The sequence below is a fragment of the Aedes aegypti genome, chromosome 2 (genome assembly GCF_002204515.2).
Source record: "Aedes aegypti strain LVP_AGWG chromosome 2, AaegL5.0 Primary Assembly, whole genome shotgun sequence".
Taxonomy (NCBI): Eukaryota; Metazoa; Arthropoda; class Insecta; order Diptera; family Culicidae; genus Aedes; species Aedes aegypti.
This window is the reverse complement of record NC_035108.1, coordinates 389,536,603-389,556,492: the sequence shown is the minus strand read 5'-3', so window position 1 is coordinate 389,556,492 and position 19,890 is coordinate 389,536,603. Positions and strand designations below refer to the sequence as shown.

General features: G+C 38.4%; 1 protein-coding gene across 1 annotated transcript in view; it reads left to right on the top strand.

Annotated features, from left to right (window-relative positions):
- Window positions 1-399: 399 nt before the first annotated feature.
- LOC5572791 (dnaJ homolog subfamily C member 7) overlaps window positions 400-19,890 on the top strand; it is a 51,840-nt gene continuing 32,349 nt past the window's right edge. Inside the window, exon 1 of the mRNA XM_001654143.2 lies at window positions 400-823. Within this exon, the coding sequence (XP_001654193.2) occupies window positions 594-823 (230 nt within the window). The 5' untranslated portion in view covers window positions 400-593. The remainder of the gene's footprint in view (window positions 824-19,890) is intronic.

The window sequence follows — 19,890 nt, the reverse complement described above, 5'->3', positions numbered from 1 at the left end:
ACCAAGCTGAGGGTCGTGGGTTCGAATCCCACCGGTCGAGGATCTTTTCGGGTTGGAAATTTACTCGACTTCCCAGGACATAGAGTATCTTCGTACCTGCCACACGATATACGCATGCAAAAATGGTCATTGGCACAGTAAGCTCTCAGCTAATAACTGTGGAAGTGATCATAAGAACACTAAGCTGAGAAGCAGGCTTTGTCCCAGTGGGGACGTAATGCCAGAAAGAAGAAGAAGAAGAAGAAGAAGAAGGCGGGATTTATAACCAAATATCGGACAGCTCTATCGAACTGTCAAAAGCAACAAACTTTTTCCCCTTTTTTCCATCGCAGCAACACTTCACACCAACACTTTCAAAAGAAGATTCAAAAGCTCCCTATCGTTTGTGGATGTTTTTTCTTCCAGACTAAAACCAAAAGGTGAGACCGAGAGCAGTCGTCGAAATCGTTCGGTAGTGGTTATCTTCCCCCCGTAGTCCGATTTCCTGTGGTCGCGGTCCGGAGAACAAAAAAGAATTCGAATTCCAGGAGAAATCGGAAAATTTTAATCGAATTTGCATTATTTCTGTTCTCGGAGCAATAGTTGCAAAAAGCATGTCGGCCGAACAAGTGATCGATTTGGTGACTGACGAAAACGACGATGTGATTGTGATTGACGACGATAGTCCCAAGTCCAGCATCTCGGAAGATTGTTCGATGGATGCTGCCAGCACAGAACGGATGGCCGAACCACCGGTGGAACAGAAACCATTCGCTTCGCAGGAACCCATCTCAGTGGACATGGACATTGAGGAAGTCATTCCGATCCCGATCAGCAACCAAACGTGAGTAATTTATGGGTTAGTTGGAAATGGTACCTTTTCAGCACAAAAAGGATATTGTAACTTATGACGCAATATGTGGTAAACATAGGTATATGAAATGGGTCATAACTCAATAATGTTTCTTTCCGAACTGCTTAGCGTATTTTATATCAAAGATGCTCAAAATGTTTCACAAGCATCCTAAGCGCCCACGCAATTTTAGATTAACCTATAAATACTGATGGCAATCTTGCTTTCGTAGCCTGATAACCTTTTCGGTGAAGAAGAACCAGCCTGAATAACTTCCAAATATATTAAATTATTTCCAACACTACACTTTTCTGTTCTTATCTATACGGTATCTTCTAACTAAGAAATAAGAAAAACATGTACATCGAGAAGTAGCTTTATTTTTTAGCCCTAGGCTGGTTCATCTCACAATGAATAATTGTATGCTAGGGGGTCATGTACTAATTATGTCACGCTCCAACAGTCTCAATCAGTATCTCGTAGCGAACGCATGCGTGTTTTTTCTGCTGCAGATATATTACGTCGATAGTTATTCTCACTTTCCAATTTTCGCGGCCGATCGAAGTCTCCCTAAACATTTCCAAGGCTGGAGGTCGAAATATCCGACCAAAACACACCGGGACCATGCGGGTCATCGCAGATTCTCATCCGGAGAATCTACAACAAAAATCGAAATGATTACTCGTCCGACAGTGAAGGTTCCATTAGTGGAGGGCAAAAAGCTAAACGAAGCAAGCGAGACAGCAAACGAAACGATATGGATGAAGAGACAATGCCTTGTCTCAACAATGTACCTGATGCCAACCATACGCCGATAGTAAACGTTCCCACAAGCAATCGCTTTGCTACGCTCGAACACGAACCGGTCGACCAAAATGACAATGCACAAGCCACAAACAGCCGCAATAATAAAAACCCAAGCAACAAGAGGGTACACTGTCCACCCATCACTGTGATGAAGCAAGATGCAAGACAAATTCGCAATTTACTCAGGCAAAACAATATCCCTGAGGACGAATATCACACGAAAGGTATAAGAGGTGGCCTTTTAGTCGTCACGAAGCTTATTGACACCCACAAGAAAATAACGGAGATAATGAGGGCAAATTCGCTAGAGTTTTTCACACATCAATTGAGCAGTGAAGTGCCACTCAAAATCGTCTTATCCGGGCTACCCCCAATGGATGTAACAGATTTGAAAGAGGAGCTTGATCTAGTTGGCGTAAAACCAACCGAAATCAAAGCAATACCTACAACAAGCAAAGACTTTGCACCGTACCTATTGCATTTTGCTAATGGAACCGTAAGGCTCCACGACTTGCAGAAAATTAGGTTTGTCTACAATTCAGTGGTCAGATGGAAAAAATTTGTCAAAACGCCTGGAATGGCCATACAGTGTTATCGATGCCAACGATACGGACACGGCTCAAAACATTGCAATTTAACACCAATGTGCGTCAAATGTGGTCAGACCCATCTCACTGAAAACTGCAATGTATCCGTAAAGGACGGCAACGCACAACAAACACGGGAGCAGCTCAAGTGCGCTAACTGTGGAGGAAACCATACCGCCAGCTACAAGGGTTGCAAATCAAGGAAAACCTATTTGCAACATCGACTGGATATCAAGACGAAACGTAAAGCAGTAAGCAAACCTTTTCTGACCACCTCCCAGAAAACAGCATCTCAATCAAATGAGAACCGTGCAGCCACAACAATCAACTCTCAAGCAACGACCAACTCGCAAACCAACGATCGTGGTGAACGTGCTCTGTACTCCCAAGTAGTACGTAATGGTACAAGCACCACACATCTGCAAAACACATCGTCCGTCTCTGCCGACCTCTTCACGATCGCGGAATTTATGACACTAGCTCGAGACCTCTTCTTCCGCCTACGAAGATGCAAGTCTAAGGAGGACCAGTTCTTCACTCTTTCGGAGCTCATGATCCAGTACATCTACAATGGCAAATAGAACGTGCCAATCTACAAGCGCATTCAGCAATTCCTCGCTGGACCACATAACAATGGGACGTCAACTATCAAGCATTCTGGAAGCCTCCGATGCACCCTCTGATCTAGTCCCATCATCAGTGAACCACAAAGCTAAAAATCGTCCCGGACTAGAGAACAGACAAGGAGAAGGGGGCTTCCGGCTTGCTTTTCACGGCAAGTATAAAAAATCTAGTGAACTTTCTCTTCCTGATCGATATCTAAGTTACAGCGCACCACCTGATGAACACTCGACAAGCACGAGTACCATTGCTTTACAATGGAATATAAGAGGACTCTGGCGAAACTACAACGATCTTAAGCTAGAAGTCACCAAGCACCAACCACTAGTCATCGCACTCCAAGAGACACTCTTTTCCGGCTCCGACGATCGAACACAAAATCTCCTGAAAAACTACGAATGGCGTTTTCGGGAAGACCAACTCTCGCGGCACAGAAACATCGTGTCCCTCGCCGCCCGATGTGACTCATCGTTCTCGTTTTTAAATCTGCAAACGCCGTTACCAGCAGTCGCAATCACCATGAAGCATCCCGTTGCAGCAACATTCGTATCCTTGTATTTGTCGCCTCAAACCACGCCTAGTGAGTTCGAAGATCATCTCAACAACCTACTGCAAGAATTACCGCAACCTGTCATCTTGATGGGCGATTTCAATGCCCATAGCACCATATGGGGCAGTCCCATCTCTGACCGTAAAGGGATCAAATTAGAAGAACTTCTGGTCACGCACAATCTCTCGCTTTTGAATAATGGTGACCATACGAGATTGGATAATGCATCAGGGAAAACCTCAGCGATCGACTTGACGATTACCTCCAATCAAATAGCAACTAATTTTCTATGGTGCGTAAATGGAGACACATGCGGGAGTGACCATTTTCCCATAATCCTCTCTAGCGCTATTCAAACACCAAAAATAACACTTAGGCGCCGGTGGAAGTACACAGAGGCGGACTGGCAAGCCTTTGAAAAAATCGTCGAGGAATCTACACCAACCCAACAAGACATTTCTCTGGATGAATTTGTAGATATAGTCAGGAACGCAGCTGAAAGGTCAATACCACGTACAAGCAACACACCTGGTCGTAAATCAGTGCCTTGGTGGAACAATGACGTCGCTGATGCCGTCAAGAAACGTAGGAAAACATTACGAGCACTAAAGCGCATCCCAGAAAATGACCCCAGGAAGAAAAGAGCATTAGAGGATTTTCAAATGGCCAGAAATTCCGCCAGGAAAACTATTCGAGAGGCAAAAGATCAATCGTGGAACAACTTTCTATCGAGCTTCAACCCAGATGAACCTGTTGCATCTCTATGGAGAAAGATTAATTCCCTCCGAGGACAACGGAACCTGCGACACACCCCAATACAAGTCAACAACAAAACAGTCGAAAATCCTCAAGAAATTGCTGAACTGTTTGCTGACCACTTCTACGAAACATCAGCAACAGAGAACTACAACCTCGCTTTCAGAAAAAGGAAAACCGTTGCGGAAAGAACTGAAATCGAAATAGAAGAAGGAGAAACAGACACCATCAACAAAGACTTTCAAATCGACGAATTGATGTGGGCGCTGGACAAAGGCAACGGTAAATCGGTAGGGGAGGACTCGATTGGGTATCCAATGTTGCGACGCCTACCCTTCACTACAAAATGTACCCTTCTTAACATCATCAACCGAATTTGGAAAGACGGAGTAGTACCAGATCAATGGAAAACGGGGCTCGTAATCCCGATACCGAAACCCGGAAAGAACCATAAGGAAGTGGACAGCTACAGACCAATAACACTGCTCAGTTGTGTGGGAAAACTAGTAGAACGCATGGTTAATCGTAGGCTCAGTACTCAATTAGAGGGAGACAAACGACTCGACCGGCGGCAATATGCATTCAGAAGCGGGAAAGGAATTGATAGCTATCTAGCGGATTTAGAAAACGTTATACACGAGCCTCTGGAATCCGGAGAACACTGCGAAGCTGCACTATTGGATCTATCCAAAGCCTACGACTCGGCATGGAGATACCCAATAATGACGACCCTAGCTTCATGGGGCTTTAGAGGTCGCATAATGAAGTTCATCAAAAGCTTTCTAATCAATCGCTCATTTAAAGTGACAATTGGTGGTACTACATCTACAATCCGGACCCAGGAGAACGGAGTTCCTCAGGGCTCTGTACTGTCGGTGACCCTCTTCCTAGTCAGCCTACACGACATCTTCAATGTAATCCCAAGAGGTATCATTATTTTTGTCTATGCGGACGACATTCTTCTGCTCTCTGTCGGTAAAACACCGTCAACCGTCAGGAAAAAAACTTCAAGATGCGGTGTACGAAGTCGAGAACTGGTCCTTAAAAACAGGATTCAACCTATCAGCCGAGAAATCGAAATTAATTCACATCTGCAAACGACGGAAACATCGCGAACTACGCAGCATTAAAATACGCGGCCAACCGTTAGAGGTTGTGAAATATGCAAGAGTGTTAGGAGTTGTACTGGATCACAGGATGACGTTCAAACAACATGCTGGAGAGCTTCGTGAAAGGATGGCATCAATCAAGCGACTATTTGCAGTAATAGGTGGGCGCTGGAGCAGTGGCCCAAGGAGCACCCTACTGAAGATCCACAGGAGTCTGACGATTCCAAAATTAACGCACGGGGCAGGTCTGGTAAGCAGAGGAGGAAAGAAAGTACTACAAATCCTGGAACCGGAATACAACGCTATAATCAGATGTATAAGTGGAGCCTTTCGAACCAGTCCCATCGAATCCATGATGGCCGAATGCGGTGAACTGCCATTTCACTACATATGGTACCAGGCATTAGTACTCAAGACTATCCAGTGGCTGGCGCAACAGGAAAATCAAATAGAGGCACCGCTCGTATCGAGAGCAGATGAACAGTTTTTAGAACTAACGGGGCTACACATTCCACCTATTGCTAAGAAACACCGAACGGGCAGCCGACCATGGTCAATGCCCAAGATTCACATCGATTGGACATTGAAAGCACGGTTTAAAGCAGGTGAACAACCAGAAATAGGGAAAGCACTGTTCTCGGAAATAGCATCCGAACGATACAAAGATCGAACAAAAATCTACACTGATGGATCGGTTGTAGAAGACCAGGTAGGCTTCGGAATATCTACAGATAACGAAGAAATTCACGGAAGACTCCCCGATGGCTGTTCGATATTCTCGGCAGAAGCTCATGCAATAATGGTAGCCCTCCAATGGACACAGGGCCCAAATTCATCCGTTATCTTCTCTGATTCTGCCAGCTGTTTAGCTGCAATAGAAAACGGGAATTCAAATCATCCTTGGATACAACATGCTGAACAACTTGCCAGGTCTAAAAATGTCACTCTGTGTTGGGTGCCAGCTCACGTAGGAATATTAGGAAATGAGAAGGCAGATCGACTAGCCGCAACTGGACGGAATGACCCTGTCCCCAATATTCCGATTCCAGTATCGGATGCCAAAAAGCTAGTGAAGCGTTATATTCGATGGAGCTGGGAGGGCAAATGGAGAAACACAAACCAAAGTTTCTTGCGAAGGGTAAAAAATACGACCATTTCCTGGCAGGACAGGAAATCCAACAAGGAACGACGGGCAATCACGCGACTGCGGATTGGACACACCAATATTTCACACCGAACGATTTTCACTCGGGAAAACAACATTTGCAGTACGTGTGGGGTCGAGACAACCGTCTCGCATATCCTTGCTGACTGCAGAAAGTACGACACAGAAAGATCTGAAGCCAATCTGGACTCGGACATCACTAACATCCTCAACAACAACGAGTCAAATGAAGACAGACTAGTTCATTTTCTTAAAAAATGTAAATTGTTAGATAGTATTTAAGCACATATCTTTCTGTTTATTTCTCTTTTTTTTCTCTGGAGGCGAATGACATTGAAGTTAAAACCTCCTTAATAAATAATAATAATAATAATGTCACGCTCCAAGGAGAGGTGGACAAGCACAGTATGACAAGCCTTTCAAAAAGCCTGACAAAGGGGAGGGTCAGGTGGTCGGAAAACCCCAAATTTAGCGTGACATAATTTGTGTACCAACCCTAGCAGATAGTTTTGGCACACCTAGAGTTTTCAGTCGTATCAAATAGCTACCTACATACAGTACTGGACAGAATAAAGTACGCATTAGCCGTTTTCCATTCAAAATGGAATGGTTTGAAAATTTGTATCTCGGCTTCTAGTGTTCTGATTGACCTGAGTTTTCACCGCAACTTGGAAGTGACTTCAAATTTGCTAAGCTGGAAATTCAGAGCTTTGGATTTATCGCTAGAATGATTAAACTTTTGAAGATTTTTTTAGGGGAACACTTGAAGCCAAATGATCTTCTGCAAAATTGTTCAAATTGATAAGACATACTAGTTTTTCTACAAACTGAAATAATTCAGAAATAGATTTTGCCACTTGTCTCAAAATGGGAGATTTTTAATGACTCAAAAGTTTGTATTTAAAATTTTGTGGTTTTGAAGCTGAGTAAAGTTCAGGTTGTTTATGAGCTGCGGTGAAAATTTCAGATCAATCGGACGAGCTTCAAACCTCCAAATTTTTTGTCTGAAAAATAGCCAATGCGTACTTTATGTTGACCAGTACTGTAGGTAGAGTTTGAATTTGAATTCACATAATCACATACGTGCAAGTGTTATTCGACAACAGATTGTCTCGCTGCAATCATGTACAAAACCATGACTGAACTAGGGAATAGTCGTGTGTCGCGCAGGGCATTTGAAGCTACCTTATGATATATGTATAGTGCAACGAATTCCAGCAATGCTCGCAATGACCAACTGAATCGTGTTCGTTAATGTTCACTACAAAAAAGCATACTTGAAACTAGTGCATAGATAGCACGTAACTAAGGTAGTCAAAAAGTTCTATCTAAGTCTTTAAATATGATCTCTTTCGATTTGTATCAATGTTACAATATGATTTCTGGCAATTAATACAGAGCGAACAATATTTAGTTTAAGTCTCTTACCGAAACAACGTTGAGGTTGAATCCGTTGAAACAAGAGCTTGTCTTTTGCAGATGGAACCATTTGACATGTTTATACTGATTTGAGTAGCAGTCTCGGGAGTCAATTGTCTACTCAGGCCTACCTAACGTACGGCCCACGGGCTGCATGCGGTCCTTGCCTTCATTTTGTGCGGACCGCGAAGAGTTTGAATATTCTTCTCATATATCACCCTTTGAATGAACTACAGTGAAACCTCCATGAGTCGATATTGAAGGGACCATCGACTCATGGAAATATCGAGTCATGGAACAGCAATCCTTTGGAAAGCTGTTTCGAGGGACCATCATAGTAACCATTAAATTTTGTTTCTAGTATGGTTCCATGAGTCGATATCGAGTCATGGAACATCGACTCATGGAGGTTTAACTGTACCACCACCTTTGAGTTAAAACATTTCAAGGCAAATTATTTTAACTTTTGAGTTTATTTCCAGCTTCTATTTCAATGCGGTTATTCCCTTTTTTCGATTTTTATAAATTTGAATTTTAAATTATGAAAATACGTTCATGCTCAGCAGTTGAATTCTAACATTTTTCTTTTGAGTTTTAATTAATCATTAGAGCTCTACATATATTTCCTGCAAGAGAGACCTTTTTACTAGCCTTGTTTTCGACCCATTTTTTTCATGTCGTTTTATTGATATTCTGTATGATTTCAACTATGCCCTTAATCCCCCTACAAAAATGAGGAATAAGTTCTAATTTCTTGCCACGTATCGCATTTAACATTGTTACAACTAAGTCTATTATGATTGTTCGAAAATCACAGAATCGAATATATCGTTTTTGGACTTCAGATCTATGATCCAATAACTCTTCCAGAGTTTTGTCGAAAAATCGCTGTAGTGTTGTTCAATCTAGTCCAGCAAGGATTTCTCAACAGATTACTCTAACGGCTATGCATCATTCTTCGGGAACTTTCTAAGATAAGCCCGCTGAAATTAACTCGATTATTCATTTTTGTCAGAAGTTTTTGAGTTTTTCTACGAATTCTTCCAGAGATACATACATTTTAAGTTTATTAGAGGTCTCTTCAAGAAATATTTCACAGTTCTAAGTTTTTCCCAGAAACATCTCTAGAATTCCTCAATGAATTCATTCAACAACTTTTGAAGATACTTTTCAAGTGATTTCTCTAGAAATTTGTGCGGTACGACATACACTGAGGAAACTGTTGTTCTTATGACCAGTTGAGGTGAGATCAAACTTGACATACCGCCGTGCGGGTGACATTGGGCCTAGGGGGTGACTTTGACCGCCTGTTTCGATGCATCTCACGATTAGTAGGAACGCCAAAAACCTAATCTTTGATCATCTATTGGCTATTTATAACGAGTTCTTGAAGCTTGACGTATTGTTTTATTTATTCTTACATTAGATTGCTGTAAAAATATTGGCCCAAAGTCACCCTTATGGACCAATGTCACCCCGCACGACGGTAAGAAAAAAAATCTTTTACAGATGGTATTCATATGGTAAACATTTTATAAGATTTTCTATGAAAAACATTTGCCAAGAATAAAATAGCCGCAAACTAGAATCGAATTATGGAAGGAAAAAGCAAACAGCGCGTGTTTCACTCAAACGTCTTTCGACGCTCCATAAATCGACTTGATTAAAGCCAGTAACAATATTAATTCTTAGGATGATTCATAGGTATACGTTGCTGTACGCATTAGAGCTAATTGCCTCCCTTGATCAGTACCTCATATTTACGAAAAGCCTCTTTCCAAAAAACGATCATTCGTTCAAAAAAGATAAAAGTACCTACTTGCGCCCCAAAAAAATAAAGAACAAAAACAAAAAATAAAGCATAGCATAGCATAGACTGACTGTACATGTCAATGGTTGCTACTCCGTGATTGATCCGAACCGGTAAGAATTGCACTTCGATAGGGAACAAAAACAAAAAAAGTGTTTTTTTTATTTTTAACGATAGTTGTTAAACTTTTTTCAATCGTCCTCTGGATCATTATTTTACCTTCTTCTTCTTCTCCATGGCTTTAACGTCCCCACTGGGAAAAGGCCGGCTACTCAGCATAGTGTTCTAAGAGCACTTCCACAGTTTCCACAGCTGTGAGCTTTCTTTGCCTAAATTGCCATTTTTGCATTCGTATATCCTGTGGCAGGTACGATGATACTTTATGCCCAGGGAAGTCAAGGAAATTTCCATTACGAAAAGACACCTTCAGCATGGCTTTGCTTTGTAGCCGCGGACGCTAACCGCTCGGCTAAGGAAGGTTCCTATTTTACCTGTTTTTTACTTTAAAACCCAACTGATGTCAAAAAAATGATGAATCTGTTTTCCTCCCCTTCAAAATTGGGGGGAGGGGGAGGTTGTTTGACATAAAAGAAAATTAATATTTGGATCAGCCTAATGCATTCTTATTTACTTTGTACTGAACAGTAAACAAAAAACAAAATAATAAATTTGTTGTTGATTTTATGGACAATAATTCGATTTTATGGACAATTTTTAAATCAAAATGGCCACTAAATCTAGATATACCTGTATCGAGTTGTGGAGAGTCGATTGTAATTTTATCAGAATTATATGAACACTTTGTTCACTATTTGATTGACTGAAATTCTATGAAGCTTGAAAAAAAAGTTACTTCAGAAAGGCCCAAGACAAACACATTGAATTGTAGATTGGATTTTATCAGAATTGTGGGCATGACAAACAGTGATTGAAATATATGCATATAAGCAGTTGGAAGCGATTGAAATATCACGGAGAAAAATAAATAGTAAACACAACAAAGATTTTGTTTATTTCAACCAAAATATTAGGTTAAATTTTGCACAAACAAAATTTTAGGTTGTTTGAAACAACCTAAATTCCAACGTTGTTTTTAATACAGATTTTTATTGAAATTAAACTGAAACTAGCTTGAAACAACTATGACATTGGTTGTTTTTTTTGACAACAAACAAAACAACCAACATTCTATGTTGATTTGAACCAGAAAAATTAGTTTGGATTAATCAAGATGGGACTGAAAACAAACTAAATTTCTAGATTGAATTTAAAAATGGATTAGTTGCTTGTGTAGTTTTTATTTCTTTTATTTATTACTAATATTTGTATGGTTTTATAAGGCATTTTATATTAAAAATTATTTATTTATTTTTGGATTCAAAAGCTTCTTAATATTCCAAGTAAAAATATATCTATAGGCTCCATTCCTTCGGCATTTTTCGTCGGTTAGCTTAGCGATAATTTTCTTGTTGCGAACGCCTATATTTCTGGTCTATACATCTATTTAAAAATAATACACTTATTAATATTCGTCAATTTCTCGCAGAGTTCAAAACAGTGATACCTCTGTAAAACAATTGATCGCTTCAAGGCCGGATCCTCTTACGAATGGCATTTAATTCTTAATTCCTTCTAGATAAAATATTCTGAAATCATAAAATAAAATTATCATAGATATCATACAATAGAATTATGAAAACTTTTTACCTGAATCGTCGTTTGCTACTTTGCTACTTTTTCACGATTTCTGATAAAGAGTAATGGTGGCCACTGTTTCAACAGAGAAAAAGGTAAGGACAGACGAAACCGAAGGAAACAGCTTCGAAATCCAATTTATTTTAAGCTAGTTTCTTAGGTTTATATTTTTTCTAACGAAAGCTTAGTTTGTTTTAAAATGTCAACAATTTTGAATCAACTTAATTTTTTAGTTTGAACTTAACTTGTCAAACCAAAAATCAATAACCTTAATATTAGTAAAAACAACAACACATTGATTAGAAACAACTAAGAAATTAGTTTGGAATAACTATTTTTATAGTTGTTAAACCATGTAAGCAATGGGTTAAAATACTCATACCATTAGTTTGTTTCAACAAAAATCATTTTGAAACAACTAAATTCGATTTAAAAACAACAAATTTCTTAGTTTGAAATTCAATAAAAATATTGGTTGAATCAAACTAGGTCGATTTTTCTCCGTGTTTAAGCAGTATAAGTATTACAGCGAATTATTCCAACCATCCCCAACAAGTTTCTTGTAAGATTTTTCATGAATTTATGGCAAGATCTATGATTGATAAATGAATATCAAGACCTTTTAGGTATTCTTGGACTGATTTTGTTAAGTACTTGACGAGATTCTTAGATAGATCTTTGATAGAATGCTTGGCGGAGGCAATTTTAGATCTATGTATGTTAAAAGTATTAGTCAGCTCCATAGAAGAACATTACAATATATCTGGAGGTATCGTTTCTGTTAGAAACATCTCTCCTTGGATTCAAACTTAGTTTCACAAATCAAAAGTTTCTCAAGGAATCAGCCAACGGCTATGTCTAACGCATAATTCAGAAGGCATCCTTGGAAGGTAATGGATTGGCTCTTTCGTGGAAATATAGTCGAAATATAGATACACAGAGCAGAAATTTGTTTATGTACTTCCAACATCTCTCTGAACTTCCTATGAATTCTAATGGGTAGATAGCCTTTTAGATATTTCAATAAATAATTTATATTTTTTGTTCAAACATTTGGCAAAATTTAAACGTTAAAGCACAGACAAACAGGCGTAACACTCTAATTATTTTCATCGCACGGCAGAATAGCTCCCAATGCTAATATTTGGTAGTTGGCCGACGGGCCACTCGTGGCGCTCACGTCGCTTTTGCTCGAGTTTGACGTTTGCTCTCTACTGCCACCTAGTTATTTCGTCAATTTAATTAAAAATAGTTCATAAATAAGTTAGTTCAAGACCTCTAAATTTGAACATTTTTTATGAAAAAAAAGGAAAATATAAAGTCAAAAGATCATTTAGCAATAAGTTTTTTTTTTAATGTTTTGCGCAATCGGGAAAAATCCGGGAATTGAAAAACATATTTTGAACGGACACCCTGCTTAGACGCACTAATCTCTCGGATGTGATCCAACAGATATTCTGCGTCGTTGATAGCATTGATGCCCATTTCAAATAATTAATCTATTCAAAGTGGACCATAATACTATTGGCGACGATCAGTTTGCATTTTGCTACTAGGATACACAAGGACCATTTGAGCAACATTGCTTAGGAACGTCTGTGTGATGAACGCAATAGAGACTTATAAAAGCAAATGCTGGGAAGGAGCTTAGGGCAGATTAAAAGTGCCATTACTACCCCTATCGCTACTGACAAAAAAAAGTACGACAACAGCTAAGAAGCATTTTTCGTTCTGCCATAATAAAATCATTGTTAAGCTCATGTTTACCGCTTTTTATAAAAAATATTTAACATAATCATATGCATTTCATTTTGATACAATCCATTTTGGTATACCAATAGATGCTGATAAGTTTTATTCCGAAAATTTGTTCAGACTTTCCAAAATATTTCAATGAGCGTTGAATGGAGCATGAGCAGTAAATGGCGTTCTTACGGTACTAGGCGTAAGGAATGGCGTGCTGGATGAAACATTGGTAACAAAGGAGCGGATACTTGTCCGTTACTGATTCTAGCGTATGCTAGGACGGGGACGATCCTATAACATTCCCCAGAAAGCTATTGGTGATCTAACGCAAAGCTAAAATGCGTAGATGGCGCTCGTGTAGAATAGGGATCTAGTGATAACTTTGGAAGAAAAATCACAACAATAATCTGACAAGATTTTTGCAATTTAAGGTATAGGAAATCGTAAATATTCATTTCAAATTGATAAACTTTCGCAACCTAACCTCACTTTTGATCGCCAATTTGCATATCCATTTTTGTTTAATTTTTGCTTTGTTTGAGTCACTGATGTGGCAGTCTGATGTGATGTGACAAAACAAACACGTAGGTAGGGGGATTAGACGCATAATTAACACACGGGGCGAACCGCACTCCCTTTATTCTCTGGGAATATGAATATTTCATAAACATTGTATAGACTGTAGGAAATCTGTATTGTATATGAACTCTTTGACGGTATGAACGTTTGTGCTTTGCTTCAATTGCCCTCTGAAATTCTACTATATTTTTTTCTCAGTTTCAAATTAGCGGTGGAAGAATTTAATTTTTGAGCACAGTAACTAACGCAGAGAAGTTTCTTCTTGCTAATAAATAATAAAGCGGAGCACTTTTTTACATCAGTATGTACGTTTGACAATCATTAATAATAAGGTTTCCATTAAATTCCACGAAAGTGTTCATTTTGCCCGGATACCTTTTTATCAATCGTGTTTTGGACATAATGATACACCATTAAATGTACAAACGATATATTTTTTTGCGTATATAGTGTTAAACCCTTCTTTCAGTCTTATCTTATCAATGATTTAGGCAAAACATATCGATGGAGAGCCCATATAGCATAAGGTCATTTGGCATAATTTGATCTGGTATAAAGCAATACATTTATTTATTTATTTCATTTATTTATTTAGGTTTACATCAACAGACTATGTATAGTCCCAATGATATTAGAAATAAAAACAAAATACATAGTATATAACAAAACAAACGTGACAAAACATTGAATATAAAAAAGTCAAGATCGTAAAACATTTCAAACTTAAAATATGTCTTCAGTTCCTCCGGCCAGCGAAAAAACTAGAAAATTTACGGCGAAGCATATTTCGTGTCAGGTGGAAATCGAAGATCGACGCCACACGATATAAAACACGTTGCAGACCATGAACAGCATTGCTCAATCCATAATTGGTGCGACGAAATGGAAGCCTCATCATCGAACTATTCCGCAGTGGACGAGGTTGCACGTTGAGATGCATTTGTTGCAGGATAGCTTCGCAGTCGATTCTTCCGTTTAGAGTATCGACGACGGTTGAAGCTCTACAAACGTCTCTTCGAATTCGCAAAGGTTGCAAGTCGATCAGTTGGCAGCAGAGTGTCGTGTTTCTCATGTATACCTATATGAGCTAGTGTGCGATACTTCATTTCGCAGCTCATAGGGTTTCAATGCTAGTAATGGACCCCTTAGTAGCTGAAATTCATTCTAGACGCTTTTCCGCAATGATATCTCAGACGCATATACGTTTTGTGGAGTCTAACAACAAATTCAATGTCTTTACTTCTTAGTACGTCTATGAAACATACAAAATCATTCGATTTTTCCAGCGAAATATGCATTTGAGAAACTGTTGTCCGAATGCCTATTATGGACCCTCGCGGGGTCCATAATAGGATTGTTTACAAATTTGACGTTGCGTATTATGGACCCTCCATTTGATTCCCATGTAATCCGGCTCGCTGCCGACGAGCCTATTATGGACCCACCTGGAAATGCGTATTATGGACCCTCTTGTGTGGTTTCATTTACAAAACTGTTCAAATATCTGTATTTATGCGTCTCAAACCAAATATTTTGCCTGAAACTGCTGACTAACAATGTGATCGAAGTTCCCCCGGTGGATTTTCATAGGAATAAAGTTGCTTCGAGTGTTAATTTTATGTTTTTCTGTAGGGGGTCCATAATACGCAAAGGGTCCATAACCGGCATCGACTCCCTAGATTATGTGAGACACGAGATACGGATACGTACAAAATATATCTTAGTGAACGAGTCTCATGAGACATCTCGTGAGGCTCGTCGCATGCGCTTACTAGGAGTACTTTTATGCAGTTATGTTTGCCTAGTTCAATAACCCCACGGAAGCATACGACACGACTTCGGTCTATGCCTATGCTTCTTCGGTGGCCAGCACAATTCAAATGCTAGAACCTCAACCGCGTCGAATCATTTCAGTCCTGTCAAACTGCCAACAGTTTAATTCATAGTTTAATCTCTTTTCATTGCTTCTGAAACCTGCGCTTCGAGGCTCAAATGCACTGTCACATTGATATTTTCTCATGAGACGGCGCATGAGCCAGTGCAGATGTGATCGCATGAGCTAGTACATTGCTACATGGGATCTAAAAAAATGTGTCTCACCAGAGGCGTCGCGTCCACATGTGCAACATGTGCACTGCATAGGTGGCAACTCGTTCATCATAACCACCTACAATATGTACTACTTTTGAAGTACAATTCAATAATTCTCTTAATAAAATTAAATTTAGCCCATTTCGTTGTTTCTATTAGTGATAGCTTGCAACGCAATTTTCATCTAGCAAAATATCTGTTGATAAATTTTTGCTATGCAAATTAATGCAAAAGCTATTTGGTGCGACGCGCGATCTGTGACCAAATTATCTCTACGCGCCCAGCGCGATGCATGCTACGCAACACTTTGTTCCACGCTACACTTCGCTGCTATGCCGATGAAGACCAACGCGTGCACTCTCTTCGAAAAACGCGCTATCTTGTATCGTACATGCAATTCTGTACATGTGGTAGAAAGCTTTGGATCGGTGCGAGCGTGCGGATGGGAGAGTTAAGAGCGAAACCAATCTACGGGAGATACTTTGCTTGCCCTCTTTTGACCTTGGCGCTTTCAGCATCACCACGCTTGTGGTGTGAAGGCTTAGGGCGATGACATATTGCAGGAGTAGAGAAGGGATAAAAGGAGAGAAGAGAAAAGAGTCAAAGCTCTCTCAATGCAAACTATATGGAAAACGCGCTTACCTGGTATACTGAAGGCGAAGTGAAGAGGTTCAAAGAGATCTGTGGAAATCATTTGCTGCTTCGACGCGCAAGAACGCTAGTGAACGCTAGAGGAATATGATATGACTGCGCTCGTTCTTGGCGTAAATGGAGCACGGATCAGAACGTTTGCTAGTAAATTATATCCACAAATAGGGAATTTTATAATTAAATGAATTAACTTTTGTAACTTTTCATAATTACAACTGATTTATTGATAAACTGTTACCGTGATGAATCAAAATCCGGACAGGACCAATATCCGGACACTCTGGTGAAGTTCAATAATTTCAATGTTAAATATCCTTCCTAGTGTGAGAATATTATTCCTACTATTAATGTTAACTATTGTTGACCATTGTAACATGAATCGACATCAAGTCGGTTCCGCTAGGACGCGTTTGCTTTCAAAATTAACGATAACCAAAGAAATTCTACTCAATGCGCCATCGCGTTTCGGCGATTCATCACGCGTTTGTTACGTGCTTATCATATGTGATTCATGTTCTGTAGTGATTTGTTTGTATTTTGTTCTCGGTAAAGTCAATAGTTTAGAATAGAATAAATTAATGAAATGCATGTAATTCTGTGCTAGAAAAAGACTGTCCGGATATTTATATGTGTGGTTTCGAATCCTGACACAGTGTGTTAGCATACAATTTTTGAAAGTTCAAAAAGAAAACAACATCATAATTGTTCGAAAACCTGGAAAACTCGTTGAATGTTGTACCGTTGTGATTTTAAATAGTATTAACTGAAAATGTTTGTAAATTATGTGTAATTATTGGGGGAACGATGCACATATCACAAGTATCTTTTGAAGACTTCAAAACTTACGTTTTATGATGTTTCTGTATAATCCAACAGAGGAACAACATTATTTTTACAAATCCATGAATCTTTGTATCGTGATATCAAGGTATGTTTAATGGTTTTTATTTTTTTTAAGAACAACTGAGATTTTTTGAATGTCCGGATTTTGATTCATGTGTCTGGATTTATGGACACATGATGCAGAATTAACTCAATTTTCATTAAGTTCATTGTAAATTTGGTGAAAATTATCAAGTTCTAACCTAAAAGCTATCATCCCAAAGTAATACATAATAAAATAACGATTAACCAATCGTATGCAAGCATTTGAGTATGTGTATCACCTTAGGTGTCTGGGTTTTGATGCATCACAGTAATCAGTATTTTTGTTTTCTATATTATTTTATTGCTTTCTCCAGTTGATAACTACTTCAGAACATCTTTTATCATTAAATGTGGTGGAAGAATCCCTACTTGGTATTGTTGGCGAAAATGAAAAACTGTTTTCGATCGAAATGGCATTTGAATATAAACAAGAACAGGGGTGAATAATATTTTGCTTGTTCAGCACTAATGTCTCTTTTAAATATCTATATTTTTCAACATTTTTATTACAATCATGAATAATTATAATTCGTCAATCATATATTCCTTATTTCTATTTGTCTTGTTTCCTGTATACATTTTCCTCATAAATCGAGATAAAAAGATGTCGAAGAATATGATCAGTTGATCATGTAAGCTCAGGCTTTGATTTAAACTTTCATCAGTTTGAATATTCACTCTTGTATAATTTTCAGAGTACTCTTGGCTTTATGTGACTCCATTTTGCTGATTTGAAGAGCAGATTGTTCACTGTTAGATGATTTGACAGCAAATAAACAGAAATACAGAATGATAATACTGACATCTAAATTAGAAAAAAAAAATCAGATGGATTTTCCATCGAAAATTGAAATTCAAGGTAAAAGCAATATTCTCCGTCCCAACCTCACCTATCTAAAATAATCTATCCAGCCCAATGTGAAACAAAACCAAAACAACGCCATTATGGGTTCCGGGCAATTCGATCGGATAAACCTTAAGTAACTGTTTGTAAAACGCCTCTAAAAACAGGAAATCTTCCTAGAGTTCTTGATTACGATTCAATATCAAGCACCAGTTCAATAAAATTTTGTGAAATATTGTGTGCAACACTATCATCCAAAGAATTGCTGTTCCATTACTCGATATTTCCATGAGTCGATGGTCCCTTCAATATCGACTCATGGAGGTTTCACTGTATCTAGATATTTTGTGCAACACTATGGCTTACGTAAAACAAACTTGCTCCTTGTGGATCACTTGTCAATGCGGTATATAAAAAATCGACAAGGCATGTTTGATAAAATCTCAAACTATATTACTTAGTACAGACAGAAAGCGAGGATGTGAAAGAGGAGCGTACGCGTTGAAGGTCTCTCCATGCATGTTGTATGAAAATCGCGCTTACCTGGCATACTGAAGCGATGCGAAGAGGGATGGAAAGTGTGGTCAAGCGTGAAAGCAGTTCGTGTGGTGCTTCGACGCGCGAAAACGCTTGAAGATAATTTGAACTATTATTGGCAGCACTAATATTGCGCGTGAATTTCGAACTGATGAAAACAGTTGGGAGTAAACTAAATTAACAAACACAAAAGAAAAGTTCTTTTTTATATTTGAGAAAAAAAAATGTGTGCTTTGTACCACTGAACTGATCTTATACATTAAATTCCCCAAAGCAAAATTATCACTTGGCCATTCCATAGAAAAAAAAGGAAAACCACAATGTTCCATGACTTATAAATAAGAGAGTCGGAAAATCAATATTTACTTAAAAATTAACTGCAATTGGAACCATTCGTGATCTTGTTTATAATATCGATGATTCAAGTTTAGAAAAGATTCCCATAAACCATTTAAAGTACTCGTAGAAAAGGTATGCAATTAACATACTATTTCATTCCATAGATACAAACATGATATTATATCTATAACTAGTGTATTGTTTAAACTTCCAGTCGTCGCGCGGTTCACCACCGTCAAAACCACCACACTGCTGTTGTGGACGAAAAGCGAGTTTTTTTTTTCAAAAGTATTGTACAAAATACAACAGCGCGACGACTGAAGTGTTAAGTGAATTTAAAGAAATTTTTCGTTCATAACAGCAGAAGTTTAATAATTTAATTTTGATTGGAAAAAGGCATTCAATTTCAAAATTCTCGAAAATTATAACTTTTTTTGAAAAAATATTCGGTAGGCTTGATAGATATCATTTTTTTAATTTCTTTATTAGTATCATTTCAAACATTACATTCATTTCTTTTGTGTGTTCTGTGTTATTAGACAACACTATCATCCTAATTCGGTAAAACAAATTTAAGATTTTATTAACAACATATTACATTTCATTTGCTGAGGCAGTTCAGATTTTTTACAGGTGAGTTGATTTCACCTGCTTATAAGAGAAAAAACACGTTTTCAATTTACTTAACTTAACTTAGCCTAAAAATATACCGCATTAATCGTGGCAATAGAAGATTGTAACGTTTTTGCCTGAAATTATTTATTATTTTATTTGACATTTGTTCCAATATTTCAACATTGGATATTCTATGTAACACATTAGTAC